General features: G+C 37.9%; 2 protein-coding genes across 2 annotated transcripts in view; both read right to left on the bottom strand.

Moving 5' to 3' along the window:
- The window catches only part of LOC5567153 (protein NASP homolog), a 72,574-nt gene extending 58,260 nt beyond the window's left edge, over positions 1–14,314 (bottom strand). The window contains exon 1 of the mRNA XM_021855121.1: positions 14,143–14,314. The gene's annotated coding sequence lies outside the window, so the exon portion shown is untranslated. The remainder of the gene's footprint in view (positions 1–14,142) is intronic.
- Positions 14,315–17,042: 2,728 nt separating this feature from the next.
- Positions 17,043–17,777, bottom strand: LOC5567155 (splicing factor 3B subunit 6-like protein). The gene is made up of 3 exons (XM_001651533.2): positions 17,620–17,777; positions 17,444–17,562; positions 17,043–17,379 (listed from the first exon to the last, which is right to left on the bottom strand). The coding sequence occupies exons 1-3, from the start codon at positions 17,647–17,649 to the stop codon at positions 17,148–17,150; spliced, it is 381 nt and encodes a 126-aa protein (XP_001651583.1). The 5' UTR covers positions 17,650–17,777; the 3' UTR covers positions 17,043–17,147.
- Positions 17,778–27,812: the final 10,035 nt, after the last annotated feature.

Below are 27,812 nucleotides of genomic sequence, written 5' to 3'. Positions count from 1 at the left end.
CAGATCGTTTTTAGCACAAAAAATATTTGAAAAGCGATAACTTTTGTGGTTTTCGATATACAGTTAACTCTCCCTTACTCGATATTCCGTATCTCGATATCGAGTTAGAGAACCATAGTAAAAGTTGGTTTTCATGGCTAACTCGATGGTCCCTTGGAACGCAGTTGCACTGCTTTTGTGTTCTGTAACTCAATACCTCCCTAACTCGATGGTCCCTTCAATATCGAGTAAGGGAGAGATGACTGTATTTGATTTTATTTTCACAAGGTCTTGAAAAACTTTTCGAATACGTATCTCTTAAACTAGAAACTTTCAAACGAGTTACAGAGCATGGGATAAATTTTGTATTCTGTTATCGAGATCTGAGATGTTAACGCGGATTATGGCCCCAAGGAATTTCGAAATATGTTCAGAACCAGATGACCAATGTGCAAAACTGACACAGATTCTTAGAATATACATGAATATACAAATTTTTAAAAAAAGTTGTGAAAGAAATGAAGCAGAAATATCTAAAACCAAAATGAAGCTAGGTATAGCGTGAACAAGACTTAACTCAAACTAAGGTGCCACGGGGCAAGTGGTGAAGAAAATCGTATAGTTAAGATTATAGCTATCATTAGGACTTCTTACCAAATCTAAGCGATATCCCTAATTTGAATTTTGTACAAAACTAAAAAGAAAAAATATAGACGATGTTTTTGGAAAACGTGTGGTCAATCTTTACTTGCTTCACTAATGGGGCCAATTTGTCATAAATATTTAAGTTATTTACGATTTCTATCAACTTAAGCATTTGTTCAAAAGTTAGAATTTAACAAATTCACTGTTTAGGAATGATAAATAGCAACTTTTTCAACTGTCGCAGAAAAGTTGGGTTGATCTTACCAATTTTTATATGGTTCTCAGTACTATAACATCTATACAGTATATATCATCTATAATAGTGCTTCCCAAACTTTTGCAACTTTCGCCTCCTTGAGGCCAATATTTATCTGAAATCGCCCCCTGATTTGTGATTCAATTATTTTAATTATGCACTGTACGCCATAATATGTCCTCGATTCGCATATCCATAGAATCATAATACGACAACTATTATGTACATTTAAAAATATTTTCTTAAATATCGATAACCCACAATTATTAGGAAAGATTTACTGGACTGTGATTAATAATAGCAATTTTAACAATATTTTGCGTGCATTATAGGCACTTTTTGATACAAGTTCGGCCAAGTTACAACTAGGAAGTTTGTGTCACGTTTACCTAGTTTTTTTGATTTGGCTTGTGAAAATTAGATTCGGCGGATGCCACTTGCTAATTTTTTGAGGGAATATATTTTTCAAAGTGATAAAAGTGTTTTTTTTTTTCAGATATTAGTAGAGTTTTGTTTTAAATTTATTCGATTTGCTTGCGTTTTGCTCGAGAGTGCTCTGTGGCAGCACAGGGTGACCACCAAATATCGATTTTAAAATTCCCGCTTTTTTCCCGGTTTTCCCGGTATATATTACATAATTTTCCCGGTTTCATTCCATTCTTTCCATAATTGATTTTTTCTATATCAAAAATCGTTTTTTTTGCAAAGCAACGCAACATTTTTTTAAAATCGATTCAAAAAATTTTTAGTTGTTTTTCCATTGTAATTTGATTGTTTATCAATAGATTCACTATTGGAACAATAAGTTAACTATTGAATTGTTCTAGTCTATATAGAATCTTATTCTGAAAACTATGGCATAGTACCAAAAAAATGGCCCTTTAAAGCCGAGCTTTCATGTTCATGTTTTAAGATCTACAGAGCCTGATGATGAAACGATCAAAACTTCAGCTCAGAGCTTTGTTTGGTTCTCTAGACGCGTGCTCTGGTTTGGCTTTGGTTTATAATTATCTTAATTGTATCTTAATGCTTCCGCACAGCCTTCCGTACCGATACACCTGGAGATCACCACAGCAGACAGAATCGCAAATCGACCACGTTCTGATTGATGGTCGGCACTTCTCCGACATTATCGACGTCAGGACCAATCGTGGCGCTAACATCGACTCTGACCACTATCTGGTGCGCCCAAAACTCTCCGTCGTTAACAACGTACGGTACCGACGGCCGCCCCGGTATGACCTAGAGCGGCTCAAGCAACCGGATGTCGCAGCGGCATACGCGCAGCAACTCGAGGCTGCATTACCGGAAGAGGGTGAGCTGGACGAAGCCCCTCTAGAGGACTGCTGGAGAACAGTAAAAGCAGCCATCAACGATGCAGCCGAGAGCAACGTCGGGTACGTAGGACGGAGTCGACGGAACGATTGGTTCGACGAGGAGTGCCAGGAGGTTTTGAAGGAGAAGAATGCAGCGCGGGCGGTCGTGCTGCAGCAAGGGACCCGGCAGAACGTGGAACGCTATAAACGGAAACGGCAACAGCAGACCCGCCTCTTTCGGGAGAAAAAACGCCGCCTGGAGGAGACGGAGTGCGAGGAGATGGAACAGCTGTGCTGGTCTCAGGAAACGCGTAGATTCTATCAGAAGCTCAACGCATCCCGCAACGGCTTCGTGCCGCGAGCCGAGATGTGCAGGGATAAGGATGGGAGCATTCTGACGGACGAGCGTGAGGTGATCGAAAGGTGGAAGCAGCACTTCGACGAGCACCTGAATGGTGCTGAGAGCACAGGCAATGAAGGACGGGACAACGGAGGAAATGCCTTCGTCAGTACTGCGGAAGATGGAAACCAACCAGCCCCCACTTTAAGGGAGGTTAAGGATGCCATTTACCAGCTCAAGAACAATAAAGCTGCTGGTAAGGATGGTATCGGAGCTGAACTCATAAAGATGGGTCCGGAAAGGCTGGCCATTTGTCTGCACCGGCTGATAGGCACAATCTGGGAAACAGAACAGCTACCGAAGGAGTGGAAGGAAGGGGTAATCTGCCCTATCTACAAGAAAGGCGACAAGTTAGATTGTGAGAACTTTCGAGCGATCACCATTCTAAATGCGGCCTACAGAGTATTATCCCAGATCATCTTCCGTCGTCTGTCACCTGTAGTAAACGAGTTCGTGGGAAGTTATCAAGCCGGCTTCGTTGACGGCCGATCGACAACGGACCAGATCTTTACTGTACGGCAAATCCTCCAAAAATGTCGTGAATACCATGTCCCAACGCATCACCTTTTCATCGATTTCAAGGCGGCATACGACAGTATCGACCGCGTAGAGCTATGGAAAATCATGGACGAGAACAGCTTTCCCGGGAAGCTCACGAGACTGATAAGAGCAACGATGGAAGGTGTGCAAAATTGTGTGAAGGTTTCAGGCGAACACTCCAGTTCGTTTGGATCCCACCGGGGACTACGACAAGGTGATGGACTTTCGTGTCTGTTGTTCAATATTGCGCTAGAAGGTGTTATGCGGAGAGCCGGGCTTAACAGTCGGGGTACGATTTTTACGAGATCCAGTCAATTTGTTTGCTTCGCGGATGATATGGACATCGTCGGTCGAACATTTGAAAAGGTGGCAGACCTGTACACCCGCCTGAAACGCGAGGCAGCAAAAGTTGGACTGGTGGTGAATGCGGCCAAGACAAAGTACATGCTAGCTGGTGGGGCCGAGCGCGACAGGGCTCGCCTAGGTAGCAGTGTTACGATAGACGGGGATACGTTCGAGATGGTCGACGAGTTCGTCTACCTTGGATCCTTGCTGACGGCTGACAATAACGTTAGCCGTGAAATACGGAGGCGCATCATCAGTGGAAGTCGGGCCTACTATAGCCTCCAGAAGAAGCTGCGGTCAAAAAAGATTCACGCCCACACCAAATGTACCATGTACAAAACGCTCATAAGGCCGGTAGTCCTCTACGGGCATGAAACGTGGACGATGCTCGAGGAGGACTTGCAAGCACTTGGAGTTTTCGAACGTCGGGTGCTTAGGACGATCTTCGGCGGTGTGCAGGAGAACGGTGTGTGGCGGCGAAGGATGAACCACGAGCTCGCCCAACTCTACGGCGAACCCAGTATCCAGAAGGTGGCCAAAGCTGGAAGGATACGATGGGCAGGGCATGTTGCAAGAATGCCGGACAGCAACCCTGCAAAGATGGTATTCGCTTCGGATCCGGTTGGTACAAGAAGGCGTGGAGCGCAGCGAGCTAGGTGGGCGGATCAAGTGCGTATCGATTTGGCGAGCGTGGGGCAGAACCGAGGATGGAGAGATGCGGCCACGGACCGAGTATTGTGGCGTGAAATTGTTGATTCAGTGTTATCTGTGTAGATGTTAACTAAATAAATGAAATGAATGAATCTTAATGCTGAATTTAGGATAATTTGGCCGACCCCAGGGGCCTAAGTAAATCATCAAGATGACAAAGTAGTTTTTCACCGTAATTGAAATTATTGAAAGAATTGAACTTAATCCTTTGAATTATCTTCATAAAAATAAAGAGTTCTCTAAAACAAACAATTTCAAGGTATGGATGAAAAAAACGCCACACATGTAGAAGCACTTACTTATAGTAAAATTTTTGAAATTTACCCCCTCCCTCTGTAAAGCTTTTTGTATGGGTATTCTACACATTTTATTTGAGCTGTGACAGCTTGATAGTTATTAAAATCATAAATGAGCCCTTATTCAAAATTTTGTCGATAACTTGTGACAATATTAAAAGCTTTTATAAATAAAGACTTGTTTTCAAGATTAGTAGTGGTATTCAGTAATTACAGAAATGTGCTAAACCAATCTGCAATAAGTAATTGAACTTTGATTCGAAAAAACGAGTAAAACAAGTTAAAGAAAAGCTAAAAAATATATAGAACAGTGCGAGAACAAAAATTAAAAAAAATATTTCGAAACATTGCTAAGAAAAGAGTGAAACATTTTTAAGAAATATGGTGCGGCATAGTAGAAATTAAATCATTAATGTTTGAAAGATATTAGTACAAAATTGCGGATACCTCATGGCAATATCATTAAACATAACTACTTTCTATATTTTTTTGGGGGTAGGTTTGTAAATTACAGCTCGAAGATGTTCGTTCAAAACGATTTTCCCGGGATCTTCTCAAATTCCCGGTTTTTCCCGTCTTTTTCCCGGTTGTTTCAAATTCCCGTCTTTTTCCCGCTTTTCCCGTTTTTCCCGGTTCGGTGGCAACCCTGAGCAATTGAATTCGTTTCACGCGACTCGTTTTTTTATGTCATGTGTGTGTTAAACGTGTTGAAGAAATTGAATTGGTTTTGATTCGTAGATGGCCGATTCGGGATGGATTATAAACTACAGTTTTAGTCGATTTTTCGTGCGGTGCGTGCATTTTGATAAGCAGAAGTTTGTGGCTCACGTTATTATTTATTGTTAGAGGAGCGACGGATTACAGTTTCTTAAAAGGAATTTGGTGAGTTTGTTCTGATCAGCAGCGCATGATCACAATGCGTAAATATTAACCATTTGTCAGCCAGAACGTTTACCGAACGTATCATATGGCCCTACCCTTTCCATCAACATTCCACAACATCCCGTAACACCTATGAGAGGTCGTAGAGTTCTCTGCATCTTTCTTAAGTAGGTGTTCAATCAATTGTCTAAGAATTAGAGGTTAGTCCCAAATTTCTGACTTTGGTAACGGACGGGAACTCGCATAGAAATTTACCGTACCTAAAACGGTCTGAACCGTACTGTAACCAATGCTCGTATTGTCACATATTTATCGTAATTTCCATGTATAGTCTATTTGATATGATAAAAGGACAATAGGAGTGGTTGATGATATTGTCACATTAAAAAATATTGTCCACTTATTTTTCAAAATGGTCCCACTATGAGTAGACATTACAGAAACATAGAAGAACCATAACTATTGATGTTCGTACCTGACCCCAGTCAGAAAGCCATGTTTGTTTATCGCAATCAGCAGCAATTTAGAAATTGCTTTTTGGTTATATTTATAGTATGAAATGTCAGTTTATAGTTTAAAACTGTTGGCGAAACGTGTCCCATATATGTGTTTTTTCATGGCACAGGCCCATAGAAGTAATTTCACAGAAAATTGTGGATCATTAAAACAGTCCTTCATCCGACCGAATATCCAGCGGATTCATCTATCAGCAGGACATTCGAAGCTAATAAATTGTCGGAGAAAAGGCGCCCCCGTAATCATTCCAGCGGATTCTGGTCACCATGGAACTTCCCTATTATATTGCTGAGCCTCGTTGACCGTTTTTATTTGATTTGTGGTAGTATTATTGAGTGAAATAAAACGTGATTCACCAATATTTCATGTGTCAATAGTATTCATATTTAATTGCTAAACATGAAATAAAAAGCAAAACGCAAAGACCCCGCTCGCTCTCCCTAATTCTTATGGTAATAACATAAGGTACCCATAGTCTAAACAAGCGAATATCCGGCACGTCAACCGTAACAAGTATATTCTAAATACGGTTAGCGTTCAAAATTACTATGGGAACAATGCAAATTTGAAACGGTAAACATTCTTAACAAGCAGTTATTCGTATGGCCGATTGTCTGAAAACTGTAGTCATTAAGGTCGAAACTTTATCTCAGTAATATCCTTCTATGGTCCGTGAAATCATACTCATTACAGTTATAAGAGGTAAACACACCGTAATTCATGTGGTACGGTTTTGGTTTATGCGGGAAGGAGGCAACCCTCATATAATGGTCTAGGACTGTATCACCTACGAATCTGTGCGAAATGCTTAATGCTAATGCTCAGTGCAGTTAAATGTCATGAATATCACGTGACTTTGACATTTGAATATTGCTAATATCATCCTACCCTGTGGAAATAGTCATCGGAAAATGTTTTTCCCGGTGACTTTTTCCGAATTTCTATCGGTTGGCAATATTTTCTGATGGTAAATTTCGACTGGAAAAGTGCTATAAGCATTTTAATTTTTCCAAAATTTTGACATTTAACAGCAATGCTAATGCTAATAGGCATAAATCAAATCTAAACGATCAACGTTTTATTGTTGTCAATTTATTTTTTTCCGGTTAAGTCATGTTTGTTCACATCAATCGACAACATAATATGTAATTGCAACAACTTCAATGTTCAGGACCGTACATTAATGAATGTTTGCCCTTGCCCTTTCAGGACCGTATCGATAAGAAATTAGCAACATTTACAAATGTCCCAGTAAAGTTGGGTCGATCTTACCAACTTTTTAATGGTTCTAAGTGCTATATCTTCTATCTACATAAATACAAAAAAGTGGTGTTTACTGAGGGGTGAACCCAAACTTTTGCACGATGACTTGAATGACTGTTTCATTGGTTTTGAACAGTTTTCTGATTTTTCTGCAAAAATTTGCTGAGCTTCCCTGCACGATATGCTTTGCTGGTTACAGTTGGTCGGCGTTAACGCTCAACGCTCCGTAATCGTAATCATCGTCATCATCGAAACTTCAGAAGCAGTTTTTCTGTTCAAAACTAAAAACTATTGGATGAAAATGTGTTCACTGTGTTTCGGTTGAAGAATAGAATACAGTGAACACATTTTCATGTACATATTCTTGATTTTGAACGAAAAAACTGCTTTTGAAAATTCCGAAATCAATGACGGATCCTGCCCCCTTAAATCAGAAAGGACTGACATTTTCCATATTTTGAGAAAAATGAACTAAAATTCTTACACTTAGCAATTTTTAAACTCGAGATTAATTTGGTTCGACTTTTCCACACATCTTTGTGTTACTTTCAAACTATATACAGTCGAAGCTCGTTATAACGACAACTTTTATAGCAACAATAGCTCTCTATAGCGACATTTTTCGGTCCCTTGAAACATCTTTTGGTGTTATATCTATTCCCTATAACGACTTTTCTCTATTACGATGGTCCCTTGCGATGTCGTTATAACAAGCTTCGACTGTAATGCGAAGTGAAAATCATGAGCATGAGCATGATTGACCGCCCGCAGTTACTAAGGATCAGTAGCATTCTCAATGTGTAAGTACTGGTGCTCTCATTATTATAACAAACAATAACGGCGCCGGCTGCGTCCGAATGCAGGTCAATTTGGGGATGGGAGGGAAATGTTGACGTCTTCTTCTGCTTGGCACTAATATCCCCACTGGGAAAGAGCCGGCTACTCAGCGTAGTGTTCTTATGAGCACTTCCACAGTTATTAACTAAGAGCTTTCTTTGCCAAATCTGCCATTTTCGCATTCGCATTTGGGGATGGGAGGGAAATGTTGACGTCTTCTTCTGCTTGGCACTAATATCCCCACTGGGAAAGAGCCGGCTACTCAGCGTAGTGTTCTTATGAGCACTTCCACAGTTATTAACTAAGAGCTTTCTTTGCCAAATCTGCCATTTTCGCATTCGTGTATCGTGTGGCAGGAACGATTATACCATTATACTCTATGCCCAATGAGAATATATACCGAGGTGTGGAAATGAAATTCAGTGTGCGTGACATCCGTGTATGGTGCAATTCTCATTGCTCTATGCCCAGGGAAGTGAAGGAAATTTCCATTACGAAAAGATCCTGAATCGACCGGGAATCGAATCCAGACACCTTCAGCATGGCTTTGCTTGGTAGCCGCGGACTCTAACCACTCGGCTAAGGAAGGCCCCAAGGAAATGTTGACGTGTTACTTGCTTTAAAGAAGCCGAGGGGTCTTCTGCACTCCCACAAGAAATAATGCGATTGCTAAGCGAACAAGATAAGATCCGGATTCCGTCGTTCGCCCACAAAGGAGCATGCAACATATTTAACGGATTAAACACTACTCAATAGAATGCGAATCTGTATATGTAAATTCTTGAAGAATCCATATCTTAAATCCCGAAATCAGCGAAAACACGATAGCTAGAAAATTATTTTTTTGATGAAACAGGGCACTGAAGGCCAAAAATATTCAAATATCCGTTCAATCAGAGTGGACCAAGTGAAAATCTTAAATACCGGCCAAAATAAACTGATCCAATAAGCGACTTATAAAATTCAATAATCTATCAGTTCATTGCTTATTGACACTTGGTCCACTCTGTTTACACAGCAATTATTGTTTTAATTTCCGATCACCATCCTATCCATTGAAGGCGAATGACCAGAAAAACAAATTTGATGCATCGAATAATGTAATATTTAAAGTTTTTTTATTGACGAATAAATAGAAGAATTATTCCTTGTCGAAAAATCTGACAAATCACTTAGAATGTCTTGCATTTTCTCGCATTCCTAAACGAAATGATCGTTTTCATTGTTATGGAAAATAGAATTTGATCTACTCTGACTGCATATTTTTATCGATTTTTATTGATAATAGGGCAATATTCAAAACTCAAAAGGCAATAGATGGCTCTTTTTCAATGGTAGTAAAAACGAAATCCTGAAGCAAAGAAAGCACCACGGAAGATGAACTAAACACAAAAAGTTATGTATTCACTTTACACTTGATTTCTAATCACTACTTTTTTGATTTAGTTTCCTAATTGCAAGCAATTTACGATTTTAATTATTTTCCATACGTTTTGACAGTTCTCCGACTACCATTCTTCCATGCGTTTGTGTCGAAAATTTGAGAATCCAGCGTAGCGTGATCAGTGAGCGGAATACAAACATCATTGTCGCCGCTCGGCGGCCGGTAAGAGAAACTGAATGTTCGAAAGGTTGTTGTCTGTAATTTTTGCCGCTGGCGCCAACTGTTAGCGTTTGAGAACAAAATAAACAGTCGTTACCCTATTCATAGTAAATAGGGCGATAATCAAAACTGAAAAAGCAATAGATGGCTCTTTTTCAATGGTAGTAAAAACGAAATCCTGAAGCAAAGAAAGCACCACGGAAGATGAACTAAACACAAAAAGTTATATGTTCACTTTACACTTGATTTCTAATCACTATTTTTTTGATCCAGTTTCCTAATTGCAAGCAATTTACGATTTTAATTATTTTTCATACGTTTTGACAGTTTTCCGACTACCATTCTTCCATGCGCTTGTGTTGAAAGTTTGAGAAATTTGAGAATCCAGCGTAGCGCGATCAGTGGGTGACATACAAACAACAGTGTCGTCGCTCGGCGGTCGGTAAGAGAAACTGAATGTTCGAAAGGTTGTTGTCTGTAATTTTTACTGCTGGCGCCAACTGTTAGCGTTTGAGAACAAAATAAACAGTCATTACCCTATTGGTTACATATCTCTCGCAGTTTACAGCATTCAACAAATCTGATCGAAATAAATGGAGTCATGGTAATTTTGCATCTAATGACAGAATAATCCGTTTTCCTAAGTTTTGCACTTCGTCCACTCTGACCTAACCGACCAGTTTTAATATTACACGACTGAAATATTATGCTTTTGGTAGTTAATCAGTCAAACACAAACGTACACAAAAATAGAGGCATTAAATGACAAATTAAATGTAACGATGTCCTGTATCATTAATAGTCGTTACTTCTTACATCATGGGACAGCAATGGCGTTTATGTAGTGTACAATTTCTACTACTCGTATATATCTTTGAGAAAGTCGGATGTGATGTGACGTAAGAAAACCAATGGAAGAAATCACTTTTTGAAATGGATGATATCGTTAACATTCTTGCGCTTGGATTGTGGGATTCGAACACATTATTTTCAAATTCTTGACAACTCCAGATTCTCAACTGCGCTTGAAGAATTCTCGTTGGAATCTTTCCCGGGACAGGAGAATTGCAAAAGAATAACAAAATTTACCATTCAAAAATGAATGTTTGAATAGTAAAATTTGTTCTTTGTTTGTTTGAAATAAGAGATAAAATAACAAAAATAATAACTAAGTTTGTATCGTATAAAAACAAAATAATATCATATTTTGCCATTGTAATAACAAAATAATAGCAAAAATATAGGCAACCGTAAATAACAAAATATGTTATTATTTAGATATTGATAACAAAATAATAACTGAATTAGCTATTCATGAGCTATTCTGACAGAATTCTTCTAAACTGCAAAAGGAACTAACCAACTGCACTTTCAATAACACAATGAAAATAATGTCTTTCCGTTGTAAAATTGAAATTACGTAATTCTGCAAGATTAAAGATATATGAAATGACAAATTCTTTGTCAAATCACTCAGTAACAGAACTCGACCATCTTTGATTTGCAGCATATTTTGCACATGTTTTCGTCTTGGTAGAATAAGTTTGCTACATGGAAAAAATCGATTTTTTTTTTGCTCAAGAATAACTGAAAATAGCCCATTTTGGCTTTTGCATTTTGTTTAAAAAATTATACCTCCGAAACTGTTAATTTTAGAGTAAATTGTTCTATGAAGAAGTTGAAGTCAACCATTTGGACTACACGACAAAAGGGGGGACGCCATTTGACATAAAGTCATTTGGTATAAAGCCGTTTGGCATAAAATAATTTGGCGTAACGGTCGTTTGGCATAATATTCATTTGGCATAATGGACGTTTGGCATAATCATTGAAAACTGAGTTGCTATGTTTTGGCATTACCATTGCTAACATTCTCATATGTGATTTTCCCTTCTTTTGGTCATAGGCTGTTCTTTCTCATTACGTTGTTAAACTAGTGGTTTGCATAGTGACTACTAACATTTTCATTGACAATTTTGCTTTCTTTCCTACGTTGGCATTATAACTACTAACATTTTCATCGACGATTTTCCCTTCTTTTGATCACCAGATCTTCTTTTAAGTAGCACTATTTAAATTTCTAATTTCTTTTCTTTTATGCCAAACGTCCATTATGCCAAATAACCATTATGCGAAATGACCATTATGCCAAATGACTTTATGCCAAATGCCATGATGGAAACTTTTTTAATAAAAAAAGATTTTCTAAAAAAAACTTTTATAGAGTCCAAGTTTTTTTGTAAAACTAAAAATGTTTTGATGATAAAATAAGAATTTTGAAATTATGTTGAACCTAGGGTAGGTGTACCAGTTATGGACATAATGGTTCCCTATTTCACCATGCGTGATTTAAAATTTTTAATCATTCTGAGTGTTTTAGTAGTTCGATATCAAATGAATCTTGATGTTAAAACATTCAAAAATATTAAAAATGTAAAAGTTTTTGAGAAAACACATATGGCCAAATAGGGAACCACTATAGCCATAACTAATACACTTTCCCTATATGATTATCATGATTACTTCTCTAGAAGTAGCCAATTCCGAGTTATTTCAAGTTTAATGCAAAAACAATATTAAATTTGTAATTTCGGTAATTCGGTAATTTGACTTTTTCCTTGACTTGAGCAAACGTTTGTATAAACAGCAAGTTATCGTACACAATAGCTAACAATAAATAAATACAAATAATTTGAACTTTATTATAAACGATAACCTGTTAGTTGAACTTTACATCGGGTCGAGGAAATAAAATGAAATGAAATTTTAAATGAATAATTAAATAGGCCATTTTAATTGATTATTTGCAATCACTTATTCTATCATACTAAAAACATGCGTACAATTTAATCCAAATCAAAAGGGGCACTGTTTCTCATAATTTCGATTTATTCTGGATGGAATTCGTCATATCTAATTGACTTGTATGTGACTTTTGTTGGAAAATCCGCGATTTTTGCGACTGGCGACACAAATCCAAGAAAGTCGCGAAATTCACAACAGTTGTAACAGCCCTGGTCTGCCCATAATTGCATATCAGTCACATTCGACAATTTTGAGAATTTCAAGTTAATTCCGGGGAGGGTCATTAAATGATGAATACTATCGATCAACTAACAAAAATCTGTGATTTTGTTCTAGAAAATTTGAAAAAAATACCAAGTTTTTTTGTCACATTGGTAATTCGTGATCAAACGTCAACATCCCACCGCAAAATCGCTAGTGTTTGGAGGTGATTTTAACCTCCAACTTTCCAAATAACCTCCAAATCATCACCTCCAAGTTAGTTCTAATACCCTCCGTTATATGAAATGTGGTGGCGCGTCGATCGTCGCAAGTTTATCGTTAAACAGTCAATAGGGTAACGACTGTTTATTTCGTTCATAACCGCTAACAGTCGGCGCCACCAGCAAAAAGTACAGACAATAACCTTTCGAACATTCAGTTTCTCTTACCAGCCGCCGAGCGTCGACACTGATGTTTGTATGCCACTCACTGATCGCGCTACGCTGGATTTTCAAATTTCTCAAACTTTCAACACAAGCGCATGGAAGAATGGTAGTCGGAGAACTGTCAAAACGTATGGAAAATAATGAAAATCGTAAAATACTTGCAATTAGGAAACTGGATCAAAAAAGTAGTGATTACAAATCAAGTGTAAAATGAATACATAACTTTTTGTGTTAAGTTCATCTTCCGTGGTGCTTTCTTTGCTTCAGGATTTCGTTTTTACTACCATTGAAAAAGAGCCATCTATTGCCTTTTTAGTTTTGAATATCGCCCTATTGTAACCGCATAACAGTCACATTGAGATTATGCATGAGCCTCGTAATGTAGTAGCAAAGAAATTTCTAGCAGAATTATTTTCTGACTATTCACCCAATATACAATATGAGCTGTATACAATTTTAGCCTCAAATAAGCACTTTTGAGTTCGTGGTAATTTTTAGAAATTTTAGTTTCTTTCCATACTGCCATAAAATGCACAGTGTACATTGCACACTTGGTACTCCATTTACTCAATGCCTACTTTTGTCGAATGTTACAAATATGCAGTGATGGGCAGTGGTGTTCTTATAAGCACCTCCACAGTTTTTAACTGAGCGCTTTCTTGGCCGTTTGTCAATCGAGAAAAGTCGAGAAAATTTACTGGCGGGATTCAACCCCACGACCCTCACCATGATCATGCTGAACAGCTGTCTGTTTACCCCTACGGCCGAATTTCAAAAAATATGGAACAGAGATATTAGACAAGCAGGTGGTGAATGTTTATGTGGATTAGACAGAAGTGTATCGTGGTATTTCCTAAAGTTGTGGACAAGCGTTTTGGTTTTATATTTTTTCCTCAGCTGTGTACACATTTCTATAAAATGTGCATAGTATGAATAATTATCATTTGGGTATTATAATTAACTTCAACTGGGAGAAAATTTTAAAATCGAGAAGTTGTCTTCTTCGGAGGGAACCTCCGGCATTAGACAAAGAACACCTTTGTAGGGATGATTTTGAGCGCGACATTGATGTAGTAGATATAGAAGAAATCCAACACTTACCAGTTGTGGACCGAATGAATTGCGACGCAAATAGAAACGAGCACACAATTATTCACGATTTCAATATGGAACTTTTGCACAAAACAGGATAACTTGCTTCAAAATACTGCACTAATCAGAGCACTAATCTTCCGCGGACGCCACTACCGGCTTCGAACTGACAATGACAAATGGCGCGTTTGACGGTTTCTGATAGATAGTAACGGTTAGTAACGCCAAACCCATGACTCCTTCTGCCACTCGCGATGTGATGAGGAAGAATGGCATCAAATAGACCTCAGCTTGAAATTTCCTTCATTGGAAGTTGTAAATCGAATACGATAATTTACACAATTTAATCAATATTTCTTATTATTAAATATTAAAAGCATATATCACCATATACTAGTTCGTATACTATTGAATGAATAAATTTAACTAATAGAACGTAAGTTGCCCATTGAAATATACAGAAACGTCATTTATAAGTACAGATTAGTACGTCCCCTCAGGGACAGAGCCTGCTTCTGAAATGTATTCTATGAACCCTTCCTCAGTTTTTCATTAAATGCTTTTTTCCTATTTTTAACCAGCTTTTAGTTGCCATTGTAGCATTCCTATATCGTATGTGGGCTGTTCTGAAATCGAACTCAGACACCATCAGCATGAGTTTACTTGCCATAGCAGACTAAGAAATAAGCTAATCGTTTTTTTATAAGCCAAGCTTGCCCAATTCGAGCCGCAAGCCAAATTCTAAGGAAACGAACAAAAGTCGATAAGTAAAAAATAATCCTTGTGAAATTGATAACAAAATACTGCTAGCAGATTCTTTAAGAAATTTTCCCAGCATGCTGTGATACTGTGGTTCTACATTTCCTCAGAATCTAACCCTGAATCAACTTAGAAATCTTGCTTTGGTGCCTAGATTCGGCGAGAATTATGTCGATAATTTTATAAGTATCTTGCTCAGAATTATGTTTGCATAGAAATGTATCAGAATCTTATCTACTATTACTAGAAAATCTGGCCCAGGATTCTGTGAGAATATTTTGTGAGACTTGTGTCCTGGATTTTTTTTTATCTTTATTGGCGAGATATTCTAGGGCTATTTTAGCCCAGTGTCAGTCTTCTCAAAGAACATCGAACACGTAGGTTCAGGCGGTTTCGTACTCTCCTTGCACTCTGTGTAGAATTCTGTGAGAATTGTGCCTTCAGCAAGAATATTTTCTTAGGTTCGGTCCTAGAAACTGAGAATATTATTTAAAATTTTCAAAGAATATATCTCAAAATGCAATCAGAAATGTGCTTTGGATTTCTACTGTAAATTCTTCCGGAATGCTTCCCAAATTTTCGTGAGAATCCTGACAAGAGTTCTGCGTTAACTCTTCCCAAAATCCATGTTCTGAATCTCTACTAGTTCAATGATTCATTGACCTTTTTCACCATCTTTTGTTCAAACTTGGTATAAATTGAGTTTTGTTCAACAAATTGTAAAAAAAGTCTTTAAAACACTTCGCAGGCCGCACAAAATTCAGGCATGTAAAGTTGAACATATTCATAAATCACGTCGAATACACTTATTGTTTCAAATGTCGCCATATGTTCTATGAAAATAATGAAAGTAGATATATATTTTTTTTTTTTTGTCGGTAGCGATAGGGGTAGTACTGGCACTCTTAATCTGCCCTAAGCTCCTTCCCAGCATTTGCTTTTATAAGCCTCTATTGCGTTCATCACACAGACGTTCCTAAGCAATGTTGCTCAAATGGTCACTGTGTACGCTAGCAGCAATCAGCCCTTGCCGTAGTTTTGCAGTCTAGTAGTTCAGACTACTATCAAACTATGATAAGGCCTGAAATGCTACTAGAGTGGTTAAAGTGAAGAACAAAATAGTTTTATTAAAAGGTCCTCATTCTCCATTTCATTTCATCACTCACTATCGTCACTTTTATTTTCGACACTATCACGTTCGCGTATATCACCGATTATCACTCATCAACTTTCGTAATACACTTTAGATATACTTTCCATTATACCACTTTTCACATCACATCATTTTCATATAAATTCATTGTTATTACCATTTACCATCTGTTAGCATTACTATGTAATTAAAAGATATTCAATTTAAATGTATCATTATTTTTGTTGCTGTAGAGTAATTACTATTCAAACTACGATTTAGCACTATGATCAAGAAAGTTACAGTAAAAAATCACTTAGATCCATTCTTCTGCACTCGCTGTCATTATTAACACTTTTATCATGCACGTTTGAAGAGCTAGGCAATAAAGTTTATATTCAGAGAAATGATTGCACAATGTATTATGGCCATAATTAAATTAGTAGAGATCACATCATTATTATTAAATTTTTAACAAAACTATCAGAACCACTTCCACTTTCATTTTCAAATTTTCAACACCATAGATTTTATTATAAAATCACTATTAGCACCTCACAATCACTAAATTTAATAACGACGAATGTAACGCACAGTTCCACCAAACACCCATTTTTATGTTGCATTATAAAACGATTGATCACACGTTGGCTTCGAAACTTAACCACCATTGCTGATTAGTACAAAGGATACTACAGCTCGTGTAAACGAACTGAAACATCAACAACCAGCACTGGTTTATAAGTAACTAATGAGCCCTGGCGGTCCCTCCGTTCGAAGAGGACCTGATAATATGCCGGAACATATTAACAGATCCTCCGCCTGATTGCAGCCGTTTCATGATAAATCATGAACCGTTAGAGGTGTGCCAAAGTATTGGGAAGGTGATATGTTTCACAGACGGGTATTATTATGGTGCACCTTCTACTTTGGCACCGTCAAACCCTGTGATCGTGGCCAGGGGTAATGAAAGTAGATATTTGAAACAGAATATACGAGAAAATTATGGAAATAGTTCTATGATTTTACTTACCATTATATCTTAGTTTATTTTCAATAGAGTTTATACATAGATCAAAAAGATTAAATATAATCTATTTCATATATTACCGCTAACATTAAACTATTTTCGCAAATCGTCCGAATTGATGTTGTACTTGGCCTTCATCTGATCTAGCTCCTCTTGCTTCTTGTCCACATCCAATCGTTTGAAAGCCTTCGTCGATTGATAATACAGCACCACCAAATACCGATTGCAAACGTTGAACCCGGACAAGTGGTCGCAGGCGTTTTTGGCATCGAATATGTCCTCGTACACGACAAATGCTGTTCCACGGGTTTCCGGCGTATTTCCCCTAAAAATGATTCCAATTTTTTATTGACTGTCTAGCGAAATTCGCATTAAATTACAAGACTCACACTCTAATTTGCCGGATGGCTCCGTATTTGCCAAAAATGTCGTACATTTCATCGGATGTGATCTTGTAGGGAAGGTTCCGGACATACAACACCCGATTCACCTCCGGGGGCAATCGAACCTAAAATTGGGCAATATTAGCCAAACTTGAACACTGAATCAGATAAAAACAGCTTACATTGTTTCTTTTCTGCATTGCTAAAGCCATGATGCGAGATTTGAGTAGTTCAGCAACTTATTCACCGAGTAATTGGTACACTAATTGAGATATTAAAAAATATGTTTGTGGCGTACAAAATGCGAATACTGAACGAAATGAAAGCAGAATGCTAGAAGAAACGTCAGTTAATACGTCAAAACAGTGCGTCCATTACATTACGTTACGAACGAAAAACGAAAAGGGCGAAATCCTTTGAAAATTTTCGAGTAGCTGGTGTCGGTTAGCCTAACATTTAAAAATAGTCTTCACGGAAACGCGGATCCACTTAGGGCTCATTCATTTATTTCATAACGCTGAAATTGACCATTTTGAACACCCACCCACCCCCTTGTAACGCTTTTTGTATGAATATTATTAAATAATTGTATGGGCTGTAACATTGTTAGGACACCCACCCACCCCCTCTAGCGTTATGAAATTTGTGAATGGGCCCTTAAAGCCTAGTATCCACATCCTAAGTAGAGCGGTCAAGTACAATTTGTTGCTAATTACCAAAGTAATTTTGACAGCTGATCCAGAATGAGCGAAGTGTCACTTTTACTTGCGGAATAATTTATTGAGCGGCACATTTTTCCGTACGGAATAGTGACAGCTCCATTTGATTTGTACGGCAGGCGTTACCAATGTTACGAAATCAGCTCTACTACAAACTACAAACATTGATGTGCAAATATTTGTCTAACTTTGTAATAGCCAATACTTGAAGATATGAGGAAATATATATTGTAAAAGTATGCCAAAACAAGTTTTAGTTGGTCAACTTTGCAACTCCGTTCAGTTCTCGAGTGGCAAACATGGACAAATAAGAGTTTGTCAAATGTTTGTCCACCGTGTACTGACCTTTGGCAAACAATAGTCAAACGGCAAACGTTAGGCAAACGTCTGAAACGTCAAATAGCCAAATATTTGCACACTTGATAAAGTGTGTACTGATAGCTTTACGAAGTGGATACTACCCATAAGGGTCAAACACAATTCAAAGGCATTACGGCAAGAACGGCAAAACGGCAACACCGATGTGAATGACATGTTAATATTTTGATCAATTTCGACTGAATCAGATTCAACCTGGACTTGAAAAGTATGATGTAGATCAGGATGGGCTTGCCGTTTTGCCGTTGTGCTACCGTTCACATTGCACAGTGGTCCAGGAATCAGTTTTACGCGGAAAGATGCATTTTGAGCTTTAGAATGAAACATTAGACAAAAATGGTCTTCTACAAAGTTGTTTGTATTAGTTAAGCCATTTGTTTGGTGTTATTGAAAATTAGGGTGGACCACATTTTCATAGAAATTGTGTAACTAACTTTCTTATTTGTAGAAATTATATTATACATGCTTTAGCAAAGTTATAGACCATTCAATTTCAAGCAACTTTGCCAAAAAAAGTTTTTTTGTATCTCTTAAATTGACCGATTTAGAGCTTTTTTCCTGCAGTGACATAGGGTGGTCCGAACAAAACTGGTTTTCTGGCTCTAGAGCTTTCAATTCAAAATTCTCATCAAAGTAGTCTATGAAACACTTTTAGAGCCTTAAAAAATGCGTAATTTGGTGAGTGAAGAAACTCGCTATCTCTTTTCGTTTAGGAGTTATTGTTGTTTTTCTCTCAAAAACATGCCTACTTTGATTGTGAATATCTCTGATTGGGGCAAACATAAAAAATATCTTTTGACGGCATTCAAAATACAAAATAAAATTGTTTATTATATCAAAAAATTACAGATGTGTTATTTTTGTAACTCTAATAAAATGCCTTGAAAAACAAAGGTTTTTAAGCAGAAAAACTTAAATAACTTTTGAACTAAAATAGATATCATCAATATTTTTGCATGAAAATTTGCGTTTTGTTAAGTTCTAAAAGTCGTTCATAGACCGCTTTGACGAGAAATCTGAAATAAGAAAGATGGGGCTCTAAAACTATTTTGAAGATTTTCATGGTATGTATTTCTTTATTATTTTACATTTTAAGCATGAAAATGAAATTTTAGACAAAAATGATCTTCTACAAAATTGTTTCTAAAAATGTAAGCTTTCATACTGTGTCATTTGAAACTAGGGTGTTCCACAATATCACACATATCATATAATCAACTTTTTTATTTGCAAAAATACTGGTATATGCTCTTAAGCAAAGCGGTAGAACTTGAAATTTTGATCAACTTTGCCAAAAAAAGTTTTTCTGTAGCTCAAAATTTGACCAATCTAGAGCATTTTTTCCTTATATCGCAGGGTGGTCCAACAAAAATAAGTTTTTTAACTCTAGTATTTTTAATATTATTTTCTCGTCAAAGTCGTCTATGAACGACTTTTAGAACTTAACAAAACGCAAATTTTCATGCAAAAAGATTGTTAATATCTATGTTAGTTCAAAAGTTATTAAAGCTTTTGTGATAAAAAATGTTTGACTTTCAAGACGTTTTATTAGAGTTACAAAAATAACACATCTGTAATTTTTTGATATAATATACAATTTTATTTTGTCTTTTGAACGCCGTCAAAAGATATTTTTTATGTTTGCCCCAATCAGAGAAATTCACAATCAAAGTAGGCATGTTTTTGGAAGAAAAACAACAATAACTCCTAAACGGAAGGAGATAGCGAGTATCTTCACTCACCAAATTACGCATTTTTTAAAGCTCTAAAAGTGTTTCATAGACTACTTTGATGAGAAACTTAAATTGAAAACTCTAGAGCCAGAAAACCAGTTTTGTTCGGACCACCCTATGTCACCGTAGGAAAAAAGCTCTAAATCGGTCAATTTAAGAGATACAAAAAAACTTTTTTTGGCAAAGTTGCTTGAAATTAAATGGTCTACAACTTTGCTGAAGCATGTATAATATAATTTCTACAAATGAGAAAGTTAGTTACACAATTTCTATGAAAATGTGGTCCACCCTAATTTTCAATAACACCAAACAAAGGGCTCAACTAATACAAACAACTTTGTAGAAGACCGTTTTTGTCTAATGTTTCATTCTAAAGCTCAGAATGCATCTTTCCGCGTAAAACTGATTCCTGGACCACAGTGCATTGTGTTTGGGGCTTTAGACCTGAAGCCACAGACAAGTAGATGTCACACTCGTATCATTGCATTGACCATCGACCACCTTTTTAACGGTTGATTCAAATATATTGTAAGTGGTCAATGCACCACCCACAGCGCTCGCATCATTTTTGTTCGCGTTTGACGTTTACCCACTACCGCCATATGTTGGCGCATTGGCCAAACACACTGGTTTTAGCATTTGGCGTACATGTTCTCTCGACTACGATTTTGATCGTGATTCTTTCTAAGTGTTACGTCTGTTTGTCTGTACTGAAGCTATCAGTAGGGTGATCAAAGCATTTTGGATATACCGTTACCCGTACCGTATATAATTTGGTCATTTACGGAAAAATCAAATGGAAATGACCAAACTATATACGCGTTACGCATTGTCCAAAATATTGTCGCACCGCCACCAAACCGGATCGCGCCAGTGAGACTAGCGACGCGCCTCAACTCGCGCGATTTTGAAATCAGTTTTTTAGTGTGGCGCTGCATTCTTACGATTTTTATGAACACAGCGCACTATTCACATATTAGCTGCGACGCACGGGGCCCGAGAAAACAATAATTATAAATAAATGTTGGTCTTGATTTCTACCGGATACTTAATACATTAAACACCCTACACTACACAGAGAAAATTAAGTACTCAAAAGTGAGTTCATTGCACTCAATTCACTTTTCACTCAACGGCAGACCAAATAACTCAACTTCCAGTAGGCCACTTACTCAAATTTGAGGAGACGCACAAAGGTTCGGTTTTTGGGTTGTATTACTCTTCGCTCTCTGACAACAATAGAAGGAGCGCATGAAATAGGGAGAGAAAATTAACTCAAAAGTAAATAAGTTAAAACATACTCGAATATGGGTTTTCCGTTTTCTCCGTGATGGCAAATATTTAGCTTGGATTGATACAGAGCCAAAAAAGTGTTTGACGCAGCAAAGATTTGTCAGAGTTGAAACCATTTGCCTCAGTGTAAAAATTTTGAGTTGAACTAATGATCTATATAGTTAATTTTAGGTGAAGTTAATTCAAAATTTAGGGTAAACTTTTCCTCTGTGTACCTTAAGCACAAACAAACAGACATCTAGCTTTTTACGCTAGCAAGCCATAAATTTTAAAATCACCCCCGTTAGACATTTCTTGCATATACTATAATTTTTATGGCTTGATCAAAGCAAACTTAGCGATGAAAAAATTGTTATGTTGATATAGAAAAGTCAAGCCTAAAATTTGTGTTTTTGGAAATTGGAATGGAATCTTTTTAAATTACCTATTTAAATTTTATCTTTTTACTTTTTAGGTCGATGTTCAACTGTTGGCCAGCAAGAAATTTGTGCCTTTGATTCAAAGTCATGTTAGAGAAGCTAGATACAAACCAATTTTCTCAATGATCCAACAACATCAGAAAATCATTGTGACGGGGTTGGTGGTCTGATGGCTACCGCTTCTGCTTCATATGCAGAAGGTCATGGGTTCAAACCCAGGCCCGTCCCTTTCCTCGTACTTTGTAGTTGTATATCTCTCACTTGCTCCTATCTTCCATTCTAAATATATCACACTCAAACTATTCGTTCTTAGCAAACGCTAGAACCAGAGACGGACAAGAAACCGTTTCCCTAACGCTTACTACTTCCACGCGCACGCCTTTCTTACGCCTGATACATAGGCAGTCTGCTAACCACAAAAGCAAACCTCTCTGCCATGCCTATCCCCCAATCCATACACTCCCGCATGAACTGACGTGGATGCAGTGGAATATACGGTCTACGTGGGAGTCAGTTCAATGCATCATCAATTCCTCCCCCTTCCCCTCATTGGTCTGCATTCTGACGTGGCAGGTGCCATTGTTGCCTAAAAATAGAAGATCACCAGCACTTATACACTGAGGATGCCTGTTAGTCCCAAGCAGTCATTCGGTTGGTTCCTTGTGTAAGTGCAGCTGATCTGGCGATACTGGAGTGCATCCACGGGCGGCCAATCAAGCTCAAGCCCAAGCTCAAGCTCAAGCTCCAACAACATCAGAAAATCATGCGTTGTTTCATTGCAAGACAATCTGTAGAAGTAGCGGCGCATGAAGACAGAATCATGACTGCTATCAACAAATTATTCCAACAGCCTTTATTTGTGATAGAAGTTAACCAAATATTATCAATAGTAACCATTTAAATGTTCGTTTCAATTATTGGAGATTTAAGAGATAATAGCACAAATCTCCAGATTCCAGAAGCTTGATCTAATTTAGATGTTGCATAATCACTACGGAACTTCCGTTGATTCAACCAAGTATGAACAAAAAAAAAATGTGTTAATCTACCGAGTAAAAGAATACGGTATGCAGGGAAGGTTGTGCTCATCAAAGTATGGATTTGTGCTATGTTTTGACCGTCGGGAAGACACATCGGAAGCCCATGACAAAAGATAAATTCTATGGAGGCTGCTTCTATAAAATTCGAGTGCATTCCAACTGTTGTGAAAATTTTTGACATTCTAATCAACAAACTAGAATTACAGCCTACTTTGATTTAACTATAAAATTTGTTGGCAATAATTGTCAAAATTGAATCACCCCTCACAGTTTTATAGCCAGCGTAAAAAGCTGGATAACTTTTGGATGTATTTCACCGTACAGAAAAATAACGTTCAATTCTAATATTTGGTAGGTATTGTGCGACATGCTCACTCGTGGCGTTCATATCACTTTTATTCGAGTTTGAAGTTTGCACATAACCGCCACCCAGAGTATATGAATGGAGAGTTGCGTGAAGACTGAAACCAAGTCTACCTAATGAACTGTCAAATCGTCTACCAATCGAGCAAAATTAACGGGAGGAGTAATATTATCGTGACGAAATTTAAAAAAAATAATGTTTTTTTTTTAATCCTACGGTTTATGTTCCGGTGTAATACGATGATGTAAATAAATGATAACTCCTTAGATGAAATGTAAAGGCCCAAACGCAATGATAGCGGAACGGCAACGGAATGCGGAACCGGTTCGCCAGCATGAATCACAACATCTCGACTGAGCTGACAACGAATGAAATTGGATCAACACTGAGTCGACAAGCTGATCATAGTTCATGCTGGCGAACCGGTTCCGCATTCCGTTGCCGTTCCGCTATCATTGCGTTTGGGCCTTAACGGTAATGTAAGCAATCTCCCTCCATCAGTGGAAATATTAGCGCATTTGCTCAAAAGGACACGCGGCGTTCCCCTAAGGAACGACCGCAGTTTTGCACCCTTTTTACTTCATTCTTATGGCAGATAACATTGCAGTGTTTCATCAAATGCGGTTGTTCCTTGCCCGGACCATTCGCCACGTGGAATTTTGGGCAAATGTGCGTTTTTGGAAACTTTACAACAGCCGCGCGGCGTATCATATCCAGAGCACCAGTCAATACATAAATCTGTTTACTAGTTGATCAATTTGAATTAGTTTGGAAACTATATAATAATTATTCGATCAAGACAAACGCTGCAGATGCTACTGTTTTTATTAATTCTCAGTTGGACGGAAAACGGCAAAAAAAAATCACTGTTTTTTCAGTTGCTCATCGCGTGGAAACCAAAAAAAACTTCATGCTTTGAATACATGCTGTTTGTTGTATAGGCCCAAACGCAATGATAGCGGAACGGCAACGGAATGCGGAACCGGTTCGCCAGCATGAATCACAACATCTTGATTGAGCTGACAACGAATGAAATTGGATCAGCACTGAGTCGAAAAGCTGATTATAGTTCATGCTGGCGAACCGGTTCCGCATTCCGTTGCCGTTCCGCTATCATTGCGTTTGGGCCTTATGTGTTGTTACAATTATCCATTTAAGGCCCAAACGCAATGATAGCGGAACGGCAACGGAATGCGGAACCGGTTCGCCAGCATGAATCACAACATCTCGACTGAGCTGACAACGAATGAAATTGGATCAACACTGAGTCGACAAGCTGATCATAGTTCATGCTGGCGAACCGGTTCCGCATTCCGTTGTCGTTCCGCTATCATTGCGTTTGGGCCTTTAGTGTTTGTGATTATTGCTGTTTGCATTTGATGTGCAAATCCAACCTTATTGCGCTTCAAACGCGGTAACACAAAGTAACCAAAGGATACTAAGCAATCATGATCCATATCACCGCCAACCTAGCAAAGAAAATCAATCTTTGACATCGCCTTCCTTGTTAAAAATCTTACCGCATTTGGTGTTCCCGCATTTGATATTTGCATTTCAAATGCACACAGCAATACTTTTTAATTACAAAATCAGAGATCAATTTAAATTCTGTTCTACTTTGAGACGTAGGAAATGAACATTCGAGTTGAGAGTGCATTTGAGTGAAGTCACTTAAAAACGGATACAGTAAAATAGGTTGCCAGAATATTTAAATGTTTTGTTATTGAGGAACTGTTTGCCTGCATTTTAGCATAATGCTTCAAAGGTCGCGGAACTCTGTTTTGAATAGATACTTGAACTGTCAGGTCTGTGTTATGACAGAATGTTTAGCAACATGGTTCTCCTAAGTGTTGATAACCATGTTAGTTGGTCTCCCGCTCAGTTGAAGTTTTCTTCCAGACCAGTTTCCAATTTTCTTGTACTTTTCATGAATAAATTATCATTAATTATCACTTTCATGAGGTACTATTAAGATATTTATATATTTTCGTTATAGCAAAAATGGCAAAAACACGAGTCAAATTTATAAGATTTTTTTTATGAACTTACACTTCTTGCATAATCTTTGATCTAGCCCTAAAAGCCATTGTAACTGAGTGTGTAGGTTGTTGTTACCGAACGAATAAATGGATTTACACGCTATTCAAAAATGCTACGATGAAGAGAAGATCCCCCTCTATCTCCCAGTGGTTATAGTTTTGATCATGTGCCATTCATTTTCTTCAAAACGACGAACTACACACTTAGTTACCAATGGACTTTAGGGCGAGATCGCAAGTTATGCGAGACTTTCTACTTTGATCGAGTGAGGGCAGGGTGGGTGTACAGCTGTCAACTACAAACAAAGCTCGCCTAACAACCATCTCTCTGGCGGGCCGGCCCAAACAGCATCATCTCTCACGCGGGCCGACTCAAACAACACAGGTCGAAACGCGGGCCGTGCCAGGCAGCAAATGCTGATGCATTTCAACACTCAAATAGCGGGATGCCAAGCAGCGTTGTGAGCCAAACGAATACACCCACAAAACATGAACGGTAGGCGTACCTCGTTGCGTGTACCCTCCCTGAGTGAGGGAGCAAGGTTTGCAGATAGGACCGATAGGACAATCTGACATGGTAACACCCTGGGAGGGAGGCACAGATATTACACACGAAATTTGATTCAAAGTTTTTCCAAACTGTAAGATAACTCAGGTTTGCCAACGACAATCAAGGCAGGCTTGATGATAATCGCTAGTTTTCAGTTCTTGTGTACCTTCGATCTTTCTGGACAAACATTGAAAAACGGTCACAGTTTTCTATGCGCTTAATTTTCATTTAAATTGAAAACTATGAAAAGGTGCGTATTCCTATACATTATATTTAATCAGAATAAAGGGTGCTCACGTGACGTTACTTTTGAATGTGCATGATTTCATTCTCATTCGATTTTTGTAAACTTTTATGAAATGCAAAAAATATACTTTGATTATTTACGCGCTTTTATTATGTTTGTCCATTGTTTAAGATCCTGGCTCACAGTGGCAGTTCGTGACAGCAAAATCTCGGCTCACTATGACGTACACGGCAACGCAGATCAACTCAAATTTGAGTTGTTTCAACGCAAAACCGTAGTTGAGCCCAATAACCCAAATTTGACTAAATTTCCAAGGCCTTCGTTAGGTACTTTTCCTTTAAAGCCATAAGCCTGGTATCCACATCCTAAGTAGAGCGGTCAAGTACAATTTGTTGCTAATTACTGGTTGGTATCCACTTCGTAAGTACTGTGCAAAAGGATAGAACAAGTAATGACCAAGAAATACTTCAGCTGTCCAAATTACTTGAGCTGTATCCAGTTCACAAGTAGAGCTGATTTCGTAACATTGGTAACGCCTGCCGTACAAATCAAATGGAGCTGTCACTATTCCGTACGGAAAAATGTGCCGCTCAATTATTCCGCAAGTAAAAGTGACACTTCGCTCATTCTGGATCAGCTGTCAAAATTACTTTGGTAATTAGCAACAAATTGTACTTGACCGCTCTACTTAGGATGTGGATACCAGGCTTACCAAAGTAATTTTGACAGCTGATTCAGAATGAGCGAAGTGTCACTTTTACTTGCGGAATAATAGGGTCCTAAAATATTTAATGAAATCTTGTTTTCATTTAATAACACGAAAGAGCATGTTACTGCAACTACTTTAGCAATTTTTCCCGCTCAAATAACGGATATATCACATTAAAACTTTAATTCAAAAATTGGATCCCTGAATGAACCTTGACACTTGAGATCATGTTTGACGTTCGCTTAGTCGACAAAAATACCACAGGGGTTCAACTTTTTAACACCGGGGTTGTTCCTTTCTGACATTTTGGAAGGGACACGGAAAACAAAATACACCCAAAAATTTGAGTTTAAACCAAGGGGTGTGACAAAATCTAAAAAAAATGTTTTTTGGGGCAACCAACGGAAAACATTAGAAAATTGAGTAAACATTTGTTTTTGGCTTAAACTTAAGCGTTTGGCACTAACATTGGGGCAGGGCTTTAGGACCCTATTGAACGGTACATTTTTCCGTACGGAATAGTGACAGCACCATTTGATTTGTACGGCAGGCGTTACCAATGTTACGAAATCAGCTCTACTTGTCAACTGGATACAGCTCAAGTAATTTGGACAGCTGAAGTGTTTCTTGGCCATTACTTGTCCTATCCTTTTGCACAGTACTTACGAAGTAGATACTACCCAATAAGCAAAATTTACTTAAATTTGGTTTGATCCAACGCAAAATTGAGTTTATTCAACCCAAGCTTGAGAAATAATGCATTTTACCCAAATTTGGCTTATTGGGGATCCATGGGGGATTGGGTAGGTGCAGCTCTCTCTATTTTTGACAACATTGGTGAGGAAAAGAGAGAATACCGAGAGATTTTGGGTTGAGAATAATCG

The sequence above is a fragment of the Aedes aegypti genome, chromosome 3 (genome assembly GCF_002204515.2).
Source record: "Aedes aegypti strain LVP_AGWG chromosome 3, AaegL5.0 Primary Assembly, whole genome shotgun sequence".
In the NCBI taxonomy this organism is placed as follows: Eukaryota; Metazoa; Arthropoda; class Insecta; order Diptera; family Culicidae; genus Aedes; species Aedes aegypti.
Note: the sequence above shows the minus strand (reverse complement) of the source record. Positions and strands in the feature narration are given on the sequence as shown.